Source organism: Oxyura jamaicensis, chromosome 13, assembly GCF_011077185.1.
Source record: "Oxyura jamaicensis isolate SHBP4307 breed ruddy duck chromosome 13, BPBGC_Ojam_1.0, whole genome shotgun sequence".
Taxonomy (NCBI): domain Eukaryota; kingdom Metazoa; phylum Chordata; class Aves; order Anseriformes; family Anatidae; genus Oxyura; species Oxyura jamaicensis.
This window is the reverse complement of record NC_048905.1, coordinates 11,388,751-11,404,563: the sequence shown is the minus strand read 5'-3', so window position 1 is coordinate 11,404,563 and position 15,813 is coordinate 11,388,751. Positions and strand designations below refer to the sequence as shown.

The following is a 15,813-nucleotide window of genomic DNA, read 5'->3' as shown; positions in this document are numbered from 1 at the left end:
AGGTCAGTCTCATTAAACAAGTTGAATAGACACTAATATTTCTAATTGTATCCCAAATGAACCAGCTAATACCTATTAAGTGTGCAGTCAATACTTAACCAGTTAGGATAGGACACCAAGTGGAAGAGAGGAGGGGAGCGTACAACAGGTTTGAGTAGTTCCCTTAGAACACACAAATCAGCACTGAAGTTGCTAATGCTGTTACTTTAGTTTGATTTTAAAACGTAAATCAAACACATCCAGAAAGATGTGATTTAAAATAACAGTCTACAAAGAACACCACTCTTACCACTCTGTAAGAAGAAATATATGGCACTGGTATTTCCAATATAATTAGCTGCACTTTAAACTCGTAATGAAAGCATCTCTCACATGAAGATCTTCCAGCTGGAATGATTCGAAGCAGGACCATACAAGACATCTATTTTCAGTTCATATCCTCTCTCACAAATTGGGGTCTGAGAGCAAAGCCAAACCACGACACACATCCCCCAGCACAGCAGCGATACGAACACGGGAAGGTCACGTCAGGAGCCTGAAGCAGTGACAGACAGCATAGATCAGCAAAATCTACTGAATTTCAACTTAGAACTTAAATGTCATCTCTTGGAGCAGTTTTGTGGGTAACAAACCACTAATAGCTCAGTTTCCAAAATTACTTAAATGAAGTTACCTGAAAGTGCATTATCAACAAAAAAGGGCCCAGTCTATCTCCCTGTCCTTTCCCCTATCAACACGAACACTTGTAGTGCCACAAGCAGCTGCTTATGCAGCACCCTGCCGAATCAGTTACCAACCATAAAAAGGTGGTGGTTTTGTGTCTGTGGTTTTTTTAAGCTCTATCAGCAAGTTAATATAAGCAAATGCTGAACTATGACAGCAGCACACAGAACGCAAGGACTAGAAAGGGCCAGGTATAAAAGTGGGACGCTCTCTTTTAGCAGAAGGAAACCCCCATCTGCCTGGGGAATTGCATCCTAAGGGTGCAGCTCAAGCACTAAGCCTGAACCTTGTCCTCCTTCACCTCTAGCCACTTATTCTTACCCAAATACCATTCCTTCCTTTATGCCAGTACAAATATTTGTGTGACCATGGAGTTAGCTGTATCAGGGAACCGATCCAGTGGAGAATTAAGTTGGCAAAAACAACTGGTCAGCCTGAAAAATATGTTCTCTGATCAAGCAGAAAGTGTGCTAGTGCCAGCAGCCCATGGCAGACAGAAGGCTGTGAAACCTCTTTTACCATCAGCCTACGCTTACACTGACTGTGAAACTACAACCTGAGATTTCATGGCTTATAGTGTTTTCATAGTTTGCTGTAGAGCTGACAGTGTTGGAGACATCAGGGCAACCACAAGGGGAGTTGAACACACTCAGCCATGTGTTCCTATGCCCTCTGCTTACACTGCCTTTAACTGTTGTCTTCCCTCCCACCTCAATACTGCTTCTTCAGACGTGCCACACAAACATTTGTACAGCAAACAAGGCTAGGGAAGTCATCTAACTTCGAAACAACCTACAAAGTCCTTCTGAGAGAAAGTTTCTAATCAGATCCATTTCTCTAGCCAGTTCACTGCACAGCAACCCAAACCACTATACTTACACAGCACAAGATGCAGGAGTAAATAAGCAATGAATACTTTTTCCTAACACCTACAAAAATAAAAAGTATTCAGGAAATCACAGAATGCACAGCTTTCTGGAAAGTGAACCACCAACCTGTAACAGCTTCATATAACCACAGCTGAACACCACATGTAGGTTAAGAAATAAACCACACCCAAGCTCAAATTGGGTCTTATTTTTCAGAGAGGCAGAATAAAGGGTCTGTTAAGAGAACAAGTTGGGTTCCCCTACACCATTATTCTTTCTCAAGAGACTACAGAGCATCCTTAAAAGTTTCAGCTATATTCCAGCCGTCTATTCCAAATGGAACAGGTAAGAAAAAAAAATCTCATGCTCTAAACCAAAAAACAGCAGCTACCAGTCCTTGTCTATACCTGGACCTATGTCAGGAAGATCAGGCACATTGTAAGAGCTGGAAAAAAGACTAACCACAAAACTGCATACGTGGTTTGAGTTTATTTGCCACTAATTTAGTCTTTCATTTTCTTGCCCTGTATTAGTTCTGAATTACGACTAAAAACTTCATATAAGCATTAAAAAACATCTGTAAGACAGCATCAGTTTCTGTTTAAAGATGACTATCCTGTACCTCAGCTCTCTTTTACTTAAAATAAAGGCAATCAAAGGGAGTAGCTGTGCTCCTTTTTCCTAAAGTCAATGAGCCTCAGTTTAGGCTCTCTACCTTCCTTCCTCCACCTTTTTCTTTCAAAATGCTTTCCTAACATTAGTTCAGAACACACAGCAGTAATTTTGAAGTTGAAGTTCCTCATCAAGGGCATGGAAATATTTACAATGTACTTAAAGCAACAGGTCATGTTAGAGATGAGTTTTCCAGTTTCAAATGGGACATCTTGTACCAAGACCTGTGAACAAACTGTGTCCAAAACCTAAGAATGAACCAATGAGGAAAATACCAAGAATTCCACAAAGAAGCACGCGTACAGTCCTTAAGAACACCACATTGTTGTGTCTGGAACTACCAGCCCTCAAGGCAATGCTTCACTCCTTCTCCAGCATCTCATCTTTCTGTTTTTACAGAACCTTACCTTTCTCACACAAATACAGAAATGTTTTCAAAATTTGAAATAAAGGGATGCATATGTCAGATATAGGAATGAGATCAAAATTTCAAGATTGCCTTTTAGGCCCACTGCAACGCTGACCTTACACCTTCTGATGAAAGAAGGTTGTGGTGTGTTCCACATTTACACTGTGCTTTGGAAGTACCCTGGATAAAAATAAACATGCAAATCAGAAACATTTGGTAATATACTAACTGGCAACATGATGGAGGGATGTTAGCACAAAACTGAGCTGAGCACCTTGATCCTTTTGACTCTAATTGCACAGTGAAGTAGGTAGGGCTTTATCTTTGCCTACTTTCATTTACTTACCAAGCAGAAGCTTAGCTTTATTTCTGGAAAAACAATGCAAAATTATGTTTTAAAAATACTTCAAGTACACGAAGTTCTCAAGCACGTACACACCATTTAGGTTCCCTAAAAGCACAGAAGGCCAACCCGTTACCTAGCATCAGGTAACACAACACTGAGGGCTGTTACCTTCCCGAGGGGTGGAAGGGCAAGGCTGCATTTGAACCATGGGCTCGCCTTAAGAAGCGGGTTGATGAAACCCATATATTTGATCACAGTTACCTTCTGCTAACTCTTAGCGTACACTTCTGCTTGTAGTACTTACTTTTGATTACTTCACTAATTGAATATTCAAGCAGAATGACATATCTACATACATGAGATAACGGAGCATGCCACTTGCAGAGATGCTTATCACCAATGCTAAATTACATGCCCCGAAGACTACAACTTTTTACCCGTTTGTAAAAAGCAGTAGGGGTTTTTGTAAATTTTTAAAGGAAGGAGGAAAGCCCTAAGAACGAAGTGCTATGACAACCACTTGGCAGGCACAGCCACACACTGATGCAGAGCCAGAAGATACTAAACACGATCTTCCTCTGCATTCCCAAGACCTCTCTCTCTCTCTGGTAACCGGGCAGAGGACAAGTCCTTATGGGGCTGGAGATAATAATCATCACCTTGCTGGCAATAATGACACTAAATGCTGTTCTTAAAGCAGTTATCAGCAGGACATCTCTTAAGCAGCAATAGGAGGATAACTCATGCAGGGAGGGTTAACTGTCCCTTACATAAAACAATGAAAGCGTTCACTGCTCTCAAGACCTTGCTTATGCAAACCAAAATAATTCTGAAGTATAAAGAAAACTAAATGATCCTGGAACTGGAGCAAGGGAGTTTACAGGAAGGTCAGATAGCAATGAACTAGTGTTAGACAATTATTTACCCTTGCACTGGTTATATCATATGACAGATCATTTACCATAATACCTGCTATTACTAAACCAGCCAACGGTACTTGATTACAGGAGAGCTCAATAGTCGATGTGGACAAATCCACAGACCATAAGAAAATTACCTGTAAACAAGAACAATTACAGGCACATCGGAAAGAAAAAAAGGAAAGTAGTTAGGCAAGAGGATTTAACCCTCCCCAGACTGAAAACAAGTAGGATCCTACTTATGTATTGGTCAAACACAATCATACTACAGATTTAACTGTAAGGCATGCGATTGTAGGGTATTTATTTACCTACCAAACTAATAAAGTATAATGCAGACATAACATGAGCCAGCAGACAGCAGCATGAGACTAGGACTCAGCAAATCCAGAGTTTTAACCATTATCAACTCACTTAGTTTGACACAACTACCCTCTTAGTTTTCCTTGTTTGTGAAGCAGGAGTAATCCAGAAGCCTCTGCTCCTCAGCTGAAGCACAATGCCTAAATTATTTGTACTGCTTTAGGCTACAACAGCTAAGAACTGCAATGAATATCAAAGCAGTAATTCACTTCATTTTACCAAGATTTTACCCTTCTTTTCACAACTTGTACAATTAGCAGCACTAAGGAAAACACCGTTCATTAACTAGCAGAACATTTCCCCTAGCCTACTGTTTTAGAGCTGATGACAGCAGCTCCTTCAGCCCTTCCTTTTCCACTTGCGTTAAAGATCGTTGCATAGGTGTAACATCAGAACAAATAGTAGAGGACCCTAGTGCCTACCTCTACAAATTCAAGGGTTATAAGTGTTTTAAGTATTTAGTATCTGTACAAACATTAAAATTAGTTCTAAACAAGTTCTAAGCAAGACAATTTACTCTCCATTTAAAGACAGTTTACAATATTATACTTGGGCAATTTGTCAAGCTTGCAAAATGTATGAAAACATAGCTCTGTAACACTTCCACTCCCACTCCGCAACAGGAGGGAGTGCCAACACATTCCTGCTCGGCCACTAGCAAGGTGTGGCTAAGAGCAGTAACTGCAAAGCAGTTAGGAGTCAGCTATGGGGACAAACAACTCAACTAGAAGGGGGAGATGGAAAAAAAAAAAAAATCAGAAGGATGGCAGCTATCATGTTCCTAACACTGGCAAGAAATTCACACTCTTTCCTCAAATATATATATACACAAGAAGCTCAAAAACCTCAGTGTCAACATTCTCACCCTCCTTAACAAATTCCAATGAACATCTGGATTATACAGACCTATCACCTTCAAGTTTTTATTTAGACTGTTTCTCACCTTTTGATGTGTGGAAGGTGCTTAATGAGCTCTCATTCTAGGGTCATGCATTTAACAAAAGCTAAGAACAGTAAAGAAATTTCAGAGAAAGTGGCTGTAAAAATCACATCGTGACACAAGCAACAATCTAATCTCAAGGGACAGAAGGTTTTTCATCCTGCTTGCTGCACGTCCTACCTGTCTGTGACAGAAACTAGTTAGAAAAAATACTAAGTTATAATCACATCTCTACTAATAGAGAAACATTATTTCTATGAGCAGTCCAGTTCCCCGGGTCTTCCTTTCTAACCTTTTAAAAAAGTGGGAGTGAAGTTTCCCTTCTTCCACTCACAGGGGCAAAAAAGGAATTCAAGAAAGTTACAGACAAACACAGTTGTCTATCTTTCAAACTTGGCCCTGAGGTGAAGCTAAGACCTTCCTGCTCCTGCCAAACTAAGAAATTGTTTTAAAAGGGTTACTTAATATTCCTTGATTTCTTTTAAAAATTCCACGGAGCTTTCTTCATAAAACTCCCCTAGAAATTTTACCAGGACCACAAAACACAGCACATACTTGTCTAACAAGATTAAAAAAGGAAGTTGCCAAGTTGCATAATACTCGGTATTTCTACATCCAGGACTTCAGAATTATATCTCAGGGACCGCAGCTCCTTTTGACACTACAGCTATTTACACACACAAAGGAGATACCTGGTCAGGCCTTTGCTGGTTGGATTACCAAAGCACTGATGTGCTTACACCAATAAAAATATAACATTTGTAGTGTAGTCTGCTTCTACACAGTACCAGCCAGGCCACAGGTACTATGCCTCACACAGCTCACAAGCAGTTCCTATATAAGGCTTACCCAAAGTTGCATCACAGCCACAGTGCTGTTTCAAAGCAGGAAGGAGGTAACCTGAACCCGGTGCCATAGGAGCAGTAGAATCCAGGGGTAACGTTATCCGACAGAGATAAAGCTGCAAAACCCATCACGTAACAGAGCAGCAGGGTAGCTGGTGGCCAGCATACTTCCAACACGCACAGTATTCTTAGAGCTCATGCTCCTACCAGCTATGTGAAGTATGTGATGTGTGCTTCTGCGCTCTGCCATATTAAGATGTTGGTATGCAGCTTATTAGGTCAGAAAAAACTGGCTGCCTTCTGTGCATGGTGTTTGGGCTACAACGGCTGCATATTTCTACAGCAAACAGCCCAAGTCCATGACACCACAGAATTCAAGCTCTACTACATGACCTCAGCAGTGACTCAGACTGCTACCTGACTCACTAATTTTACATCAAGCACCACCCTGGACTTTTATTGAGCCATCAGAAACCTGTCATTTGAACTGAGCTTACAGTTACAGAAGGAACGAAACGCTCATGGAGGGCTGCATTTGTGCAGTTTGCTTTCCAGTTCAACTTTGATCTACTGAGGAGAAAGAACTCATACAAGTGAACACTTAAAAAAAGTGAAAAACTGCCTTTAATTTATTCACATGATGTGTAACAGCTTATTCTAGAAGAAGTAAAGTTTAGATGTGCACCGTTTGAACTGCAAGCTAACCAGACAAACTCAATCTAACTCCACACACTTGAAGAACTCTTGTGCACATTGCAGCACCTGGGAAGAAACTGGAGAGTGGAAAAAGGTTGGCATTTATTTAGAATAAAACTTAGAAGAAGCAAATTTTACCAGGCACAGAGCAGCTTTATTAGTTATTTGGTTTAAGCCTCAAACTTCTTCACAACACCCAACTGGAAATGAGGCATTACTGCTTGATCATAGCTAATCAAGCTACATAAAACTAAAAAGGGTGGACTTTTACTAGAAACTAAGAACACTGCAAACAGGAGAACAAGACTCAAAGCAGACATTCACAAAAGTTAACAGTAGCTTAGTCGTGCATCATGGCTTAGTGAACTTTCAGACACTGAAAAATGTTTCGTACGGGTCCTCCACCTTGAGATCTCTCTGATCTAAGCAAGCTCTCAGCCACATAAAGACCAAGTAAAGCCAGGAGACAGACGAGCAAGTTGAAATACTAAGATGATATGCATCAGCTGAATGCAGAACCAAGGTGTAGAGCTAACAGGCACCACGAAAGATAGTGGTTTGTAGCAGCAAAATTTCAGGCTATTTGCCCATTTTAAAACAAACAAACATATAAACATATTCATTTTTTAATGAAAGAGACATTCTAGTTAAAGTTCAGTATGTTCCTGCCACAGCATCAGCAGTTATTTAGGAGGCAGACAGCATTACTTAGCCTCTCTCTGTAGAGAATTTTGTAAGTTGTGGCCTTAAGACAGAAGACATTATGACAAATCTGCACTGCACACAATGGGACTATTGATTTTGATGTCTCTAAATACTGTTTACTCTCCAGGCACTGCACTTCCCTCCTCCCCTCCCCCTCTTAAATACACAATCTGTTTTATTTGAATAATGTTATTCCCTGAAATTGAAGTTTATTCAAAAAAACATTTTATCTGAATATTCAGTTCCTGCACTTGGTTTGAAAACTGAATGTCTCTTCCAGTACAGATTTTGACGTACATTTTGACTTAATAACTAACAAACTATCCTTAGAAGTAGATGTTTTAATTACAGTGACAGTGTTACCAATGCCACACTGATCATTAATACTACACAAATAAAAGTACACAGGCAAAACTTTACGTTCCCTGGAAGCATCCTTTTAAATTCTGGAACTCAAGATAGGCCTATTTAGGTTCTCCCATCTACACAATTTGTCATGTCATTACAATGACCATTCTACTTTAGCAACAGCTAACTTTTTTTGGCAGGAAGCTGATAACAGGAAAAAAAAAAAAAAGAAGTAAGCCACCTCCTCTCCTCAGAAGTCCTGGCCTGGAAAAGCCTCAGTCTGGTACTCAGCATCCTAAGCAAAATACCTGATTATCATGAATAAGCTGCCATTTCTTTTCAGTTTGCTGCCCTTAAGGCTTTTATAGAGAGCAGGTCAGTTAAAGAACTGCTTGGAGAAACAGAAGTTTTTTGAGAAGTTCAGAACGGAACCTCAATTCTGAGAGACTTACCCTTTGACCTCTAAGGCTAGACACAATTATGAGAGCACACAATCTCCTCCTATATATACACTAAGTTCTGACCTTCAGCAAGTTACTCCTCTAAGAAGTTCACAATTAATGGAAAAGTGCTCCAAGTCTGACCCTAAAGATATATTAAAGCAGGCAAAATCTAATCTTTATTGAGTCCTCCACTATGGTATCTTTTTCCTCATACCAGAATTTAAGGAGTAGCAGAGAAACACAGAGATAACGTCACGCTCTTTAACAGCAACGCCGTGATCACAGTAACCACCACAGCAGGCAAGTCCACAGGCAGCTCTAATCCAGGAAACAAACTTGCAGATACCTGAGCAATTTCAAAGTTTAAGGGCTAGGATAGATCAATGCTCTCCTCTACTGCACTCCACCTCTAAAACCAGGGGTGGCAAGTCAATGGCGACCGCAGTAGGGACCTGTCCTTTGGGAGGAGGAAGACTGGGAGAGACGTGGCAGCTTTGGGAACACTCTGAAAACCTCCTACTGCCGTACAGGTGGTTGGCTCCTTACAGCCCTCCTTCCTCTGGACATGACACGTCCGTTTCTTGGAAGGGGCCCAGGCAGGAGGCCATCCACCCGAGCCACCCCTACCGGCTCCCCAACTCCGCGGGCTCCCCTGGCAGAGAAGGGGGCACCCCAAGAAGCGTTACAGCCCGCAGGGAACCTGCTGGGCCCTGCCGAGGGCCAGGCACAGCGGCAAGGCCCTGGGCTGCCCGGGAAGCGGCGCCCGCTTGGATTTGAGGGGCCGAGGCCGGGCCGGGAGGGGGGGCACGCAGCGGGCTGCCACCCAGGGCCCCGGGCAGGGGCCGAGGCGAGCAGGGGGCGGCCAGGAGGGCGCCACCTCAGCGGGGGCGGCGCCGCGGCCATGTTGGGAGGCGGCCGGGGGCAGCGCGGGCCCCGCTGAGGGGCCACGACCGAGTCCCGTCTCCCCCCCCCTCCTTCCCCCCCCCCCCCCGGGCCCGCCGTACTCACGCCTTGTCCACCAGCTCCCGCACTTTCCACATGTTGAGCATGGTGCCCACCGTCCGGGCACCTCCTCGGCCTCGCTGCCCTCCTCCGCCGCCGCCGGCCCCAGGAGGCTCCGCTCAGCCGCGCTCCGGGCAGCCCCCGCCGCCGAGCCAGGCCCGCTCCGGCTCGCAGCCGCCTCTGGAGCCCGGGGACGCGGCTCCGCTCCCGGAAATGGAGGGCCCGGCGGTGGCGCTGCCTGCCGGGAGCTGTAGTCTTCCCATCGGGGTGCGGTGTGCGGGGGAGGTCCGGCCGCCCCGCGGAGCCTGCCGGAGGTTTTAGTCTGCGGCGCGGAGCTGGGCTTTGCGCGCAAGGGTTGCCGGGAGTTGTAGTCCCGCTGGTCGTCCCTCAGGAGGTTGCTGGTGTGGCCGCAGCTCGCCTCCTCGCCTCACGTCGCCTCCAAGGGCCGTACGCTTTGTCACACGCTGTGGAACCGAGGTTTTGTGGCCTCCTCGGCTTGTGGTGCAGCCACAGCCCGGTTCAGACCCGGCCTTAAAACCACCACAGCTCCTAACCTGTGGCTAGCTCCTTGCCTTCTCCCTCTTGTGAGGCAGATAGCACTGTGCGGACAGCTGGTCAAACCACCAAACGCGGCCATGAGACACACCTGACTGGAATATGGCGTTGTCATAAGGAGCTCGTTTAAGGGCAGCATTCCATCTTTACAACCATTATTTTACTGGTCATGGTTTACAGCCTGATCAGGATGTTGCCCAGGCATCCAGGACGCCTCCTGAGGGCCTCCAGCGGGTTCTGTAAGAGGTGTGACACAGCAAAGCGGGCAAAAGGGTGAGGCACAGGCACTGGCTGGGGCACGGCACCGCCAGGAACCTTGTCCCCACTGCTCCAAGATAAAGCCAATTGACAAAAAGCCAGGGGAAAGAATCATACACATTAAAGCTGCTCCAGGAGGATATTAACTGTTTAACATACTTTTCAATACGCATTGCAAGATCATCTTCCAATATTGTCTGTGCACGGTGTTGAACAGGAATTGCAGCTCCCTGAGTGTCATCAAAACAGTGAATTCAGTCAAGTGATTTTATAATAATCAGGATTGACAGACTGTTGTGTTACATACATTGACTGTTGTTCTCTATCAGCTTATTTTCAAAGTGCGTTTTGAATGAGCAGTCATGAAGGAAGATTTTTGTCTCAAGAGAGGTGGAAGTCTATTGGCTATTTCTTTGCAAGTCACAAGACACAAAGAGAGTGCCTGGGTGCCATGGTCAGTCCATAACATATTCTTGATGTATCTTGTTTGTGTGCTTGTGTCATAAATGAATGTGTTTTGCCTCAGGACAGCGTATATTTGTAAACGTTTACCTAAAGGCAACATATATCTGTAAGTGTTTGCCTTTTGATTGTTTGGTTAGAGTGACCACAAAAGGCATGAGAAAGACCAGTTGCAATTTACTGGTCAAGTAACAGTCACCTCTTTTTATAGTTGGTATTTCTTTGAACTAATCAGGAAAGCTAAACAGCAGATCACCTGCCCATTTTCTGACATCCCACTCTCTCTTTTTACCAAGGTACTTTCACAGCTTCCGTCTTCTGAAAATCTCAGTGAAAGCTGAGGGAAATCAGTTTGAATAAACATCCCAAATCGATCACCAGATCCAGTCCACACGCTAACAGTGAGTGCAATATGTTTATGTAAATTATGTATGAACAGGTGAATGTCGGTGCACTAGTCCCCAGGTATATCTTTCCCATTTTTAACTTTCTGTGTCTATGGGACTTAGTTCTGGAGAATTCGTCTTAAAGCTTTCATGCAGGAGCACTGGATGTACTTTGCTTTTATGAATTTAACTGACTATATTTTGAAGCTTCTTAGATTAGTTTACCCAACACCTTGTAGCAATAACATTCTGTATTAAACTGTTTTGTGTTGTGTGAAAAAATACTTCCTCTTATTTGTTTTAAACCATCTGCTTAAAAGTACTACTAGTTCAAACGTCATGAGAAATGGTGTATAATAAGTTTGTGTTACTCCTTTCAGTGTCAGTTGTGAATTTAGAAATCTTTAGGTTTCATACTACATTGTTCTCTTTACTATGCCTAAGACTTGTGGTATACTTATTTTCTCCTTGTTCAGAAATTGTGCCATAGCTTTGGAATTCTACTCTATCTTTTTGAAACTGACTGGAGGAACGAGCACTGCATACAGTATTGAAGACACAGAATGGCCTACTTATGTTTTATGTTTTTTTTCTTGGTTCTCTTCATAAGAGGTCTTAACACTGTCTGCCTCTTTGAATGTCACTGTACACTGGGCTGGTATTTTAATATACAGCACATCTATCATCGGTCTGTGGTTGTTGTTTAACTGAAATCAGCACCAGTTTTGCTGTCCGCACTGCTACGTGCCTTCCATCACGGACTGGGAAGAGAGCAATTCTTAATTTCATATTGTAACACCTGCCAAAGCAAGCTGAGAGAGGACTCCTGTTCTTTGTCATCTGCCTTTCATTTTTTTTTTTTTTTTTGTAATTCAACTGAGGGTGTTGGTCCCAGGATTAGGAAATAAACATTTATGATTTCTGTTTAAAGAAGAAATAATATAAAGTATTGCAATTGGAGCTTGCAAAAGCACAGCCTTTCTGATTTGCTAGGAATTATGTTATTTTAAAATTTGGCTTCAGTCCATACTGGATCAAAACCAAAATTCTAAATACATTTCCGATGAACTGCAAGTTCCCCAGATTCTGCTGTGGTGCTCTGAAATTGATGTTCTTGTCAGTGCAGTGGTTTCCTTGAGCAGCTGCAAGCAGCTCCCAGAGTTCTACATGATGGAGCAGGCGTGCCAACTCACGATGGGCTGCAAGAGGCAGCTTTCAGGTTCCAGACTCTAGCCACACCTGAAGGTGCACATTGCGCAATGTCAAACAACCTCTTCCTCCCTTTCTTCTCATCAGGGTTGACATTAGACTGAAACAGGAGTCAGTAAGCCATCGGGATTTGGTTGATTTATGTGTTTGTTTTTTAAAAATATTTGTTTCCATGAGAAAAAAAATGCAACCTGGTCTCATCATACATTTTAGAAAAAGAAAAGAGTAAGAAGGAAGTATTTTAGATTCAGGCATAGAAGAATAATAGTACATGCAGAAGAGAGAATGAAGCTGGAACTTAACGGCAGTTAAGATGAAGGTGCAGATCTTTTAAGCATTACTAGCTATGTCTGGATGCAGTAATGGGGCAAGGAGAGACGACTGGCATTTATTGTCAATTTTAGGGTATAGTAAAAAGCAGGTCTTTATGTAAGATTGAATACAACATGACTGACAGTAATTTTGGCATCCCTATTCTGTCAGCTACTGATAAAGTGCATGAGCATATGTATAATTTCTGACTGATGTGAAGACACTTTCTGATGCATAAGTAGTTCCTTTAAAAGAGAGATCTGATCGATGTAGATCGAGGGTAATGCAGTTTCAAAGCAATGCAATATTCAGCATAACAGGTAGTAGTTGTAGCATATATCATGTAAAGGAAATGTACTTTATTATAATTTGAGCCATCAATTACAGGAGAAGCAGTTAGAGAAATTGAACTAATTTGAACACTGCAATAGAGTTTGCACCTGGCTATTCCAGGAGTTAATATGGGCCATTTGGTGCACAAAAAGTCGTGAGCATTCCAAATGCCTGGAGAGCAATATTGGTTTTAATTTCAACCATATTAATGCACACCAGAGATATGTCCAAGTCAGTGATTAATTTACAATTAAATCAAGGGGAAAAAAAAAAAAAAAAAAAAAAGAATGTCAAGAAAAAAACACATTGGAGCTGGGAAAGGAGGCAGTGGCAGAGACAAGCTTTTCATTTAAAGCAGTATTTGTTTTCACGATTTCAAAAAGATCCACTTTTTACCCACTTATACATCTGAAGTCTGAATTTCATAAAGTGTATTTGTTTTAAGTATTAGTCAGTAGGGCAAAAGTAACACTGAAATAACATTTGCTGTTTGTAGTCTGGTTAGTGTACCAGACATTTCTGAACAATTGCAGCTTCTTCAAATCCAGATTTCTGCCCTTCTGTAACACATCCCATACACACAAACACGTCATGTTACAAACAGAAGATCACTACACGGGCTGTTACAGAGTACTTCTGCCTCTGGTAAAAAGTGTCAAAATCCTCCAGTCACTTCTGTGGGCTTCAAATTGCCTGTAAGGCTTTCACCACTCGGTACCCGAGCTTGTATCACACTCATCTGACGAGGAGAGAGTCTTGGGGTGCAGGCAGAAACAGGGGATATTGGCAGTGAATTCTGCCTCTGGAAAGTGTGGGGAGAGTAATAAGGAAAATCTGGTAGTGATGTATGCTGTTCCAGCCATATCCCTCCTGACATAGCCCTCCTGCCTACTGGTGGTACATCCATTTACCAACAGCACTTGCCTGCCCAAGACCTATCTGATGCACTATAAAGGAATATAATGGAGGTAGCAAACTTCAGACTTTTCTAAAAACTGAAAAAATAATCCTATTTTAAGGTTTAGAGCTGTCTACAACTGCTTGTGTTGTGCATGTGGAATAGTGGGAGTGCAAGGCAGAGGTAGTGACTTGTCTCAGAAGCTGGAAGGACAACTCTGCCACGCTGACAGTTTCTCCTGCCAAGATAACACTGGCATTTTTTTGCAGAAAGTCCCTGCAGGGAGGCTGTATTGAATGTTAGCACCAGTCAGAGTTCAGCCTAGTCCTGCCTTATTTCCTAGCCTGCAGAAATGAAGGTTGATGCCATACTGTGGCCACATGGATTTCACCCAGTTTCCTCACAGTCTTTTGAAACAGTCGGACCGTTTCACTTAGAAGAGGCAGAGGTGGTTAGTTCTCAAAGGGAATTACATACACAGTTATGCAAAATTCTTACAAGTTTCCAGAAAGCAGGTGACAGAACTAGGGGCACCTTGTTATTACTGCTCCTGAAAAAGGAATGCAAGCTGAGCTCAGCCCTGGATAGAAAGCATTTAAGGTCACGGTTCTCTTTCAGTGTTCTCCATTGCCCAGCAAGCACTAAATTCTTGCTTTTTCTATGCCTATGGCATTTGTGATGTTACTGTCTGTTGTGGATTCTCTGATGTCTAGAAAGAGGTGAATTCCTGTTGCCAAAATATTAGCATTTAATTATTAAACAAACCAACAGAGAGACAAATGTCCCCAGGGAAGCACTCATCATTAGTTCCACTTTTTTACAGAGCTACTTGGGACTTTCTGGTTGCCTGTTTTCTCCCACATTAGCAGTGTGGGCATGGCTCCGAATTAGGAAGAAAATGTGGGGCTTGAGGATTTCCAGCTGGTGGCTGATAATAGATGTTCTGAGCTTTCCCTCATGACAATGATATGACATTAATCAATACTTCTCCTGGGGAGTCTTTGGAGCTGTATTTTGAATATATGTTCCCACTGTAGGAAGTGTGAAATATGGGGAAAAATGCTCTGACTGATGGCCTGATGTTATGATGTCACAGTTATTTCTGTCATGCCCCTAAAAACTTCCTTTAAGTGACTGTGGTACTTTCCAAGGGCAATTTAGGAATTTGTTTTTGAGAACTGGTCCTGATAATATAATTTTCTTCCATCACATGAATCACACATTATCTTAATTCTTCTGACAGAAACTCATCTCCAGATTCCTCAGTCTTTTGTTTTAGCTCCAGTTTATGCTAAGAATCTTCATCCTGCTGGTATTTGTTACGCAGCTGTTCCAGTAAGTTCTTTTTGTTCACTGACAACAATCCAGCTCACTCTAGAATTTAAACTGCACAGGAGGAGGAGAAAAAGACAGGCAACTGTCTGCTTTTTGTAACAGTCAGCCCGTGACAGGTTTGTCTTGGTTAGCAGCCTGCATTTCACATTGCAAAATTCCTGTGACAGTGGCCAGAGTTAGAAAACTGGTAGCAGAACAGGGCTGAACCAGAAGCACATGCCAGACTGGTGAGGTCAGAATTCTTGGTATGGCTTCAGCCAGTAAATGTTCCCGTTTGTTACATTGTCAGTTTGACCCTAATCCAAGTCGCTCAGCTCTGTGCCAGATCGCAAGCCAGAAAAGGTCTTGTTTGCCTGATTTCCTAAGGATACAAAGCTTATGAGATCTTGCTGTCTATGTATTTGCGTCCCTCAGTCCCCTTGCAATTACTGTTGGGCGTAACAGCCAACCTCAAACAAATGAGATAGATGGGTGGCAGGCTTAAGGATATGAAGTTATGTTTTGTGAAAATGCACAGCTGTATAGGGAGATACCATATGAATGCCCCTCTTCAGGGGAAGGCTGTAGTAGGAGTTCAGTTAGATAGCTAGGAATTTCCTTGGAGAGCACTGTGACCAGTGTTCCTGCTTCTGAGTGAGTCTGTTAATTCTTAAACATGGGAGAATCCAATCACAGGACACAAAACTGCAGGAAAACAAAGTTCTTTCATTGCTCACTGAAAGCCTTTTTTCTCCTTGGTCTGCTACTCTCATATGTAATGCCCAATATCATAAATGTCTTACAC

The 15,813-nt window shown here is 42.7% G+C and overlaps 1 protein-coding gene across 1 annotated transcript in view; it reads right to left on the bottom strand.

The window, feature by feature from the left end:
* The window catches only part of CLINT1 (clathrin interactor 1), a 48,264-nt gene extending 38,701 nt beyond the window's left edge, over nt 1-9,563 (bottom strand). The window contains exon 1 of the mRNA XM_035338298.1: nt 9,288-9,563. Within this exon, the coding sequence (XP_035194189.1) occupies nt 9,288-9,328 (41 nt within the window). The 5' untranslated portion in view covers nt 9,329-9,563. The remainder of the gene's footprint in view (nt 1-9,287) is intronic.
* Between the last annotated feature and the right edge of the window lie 6,250 nt (nt 9,564-15,813).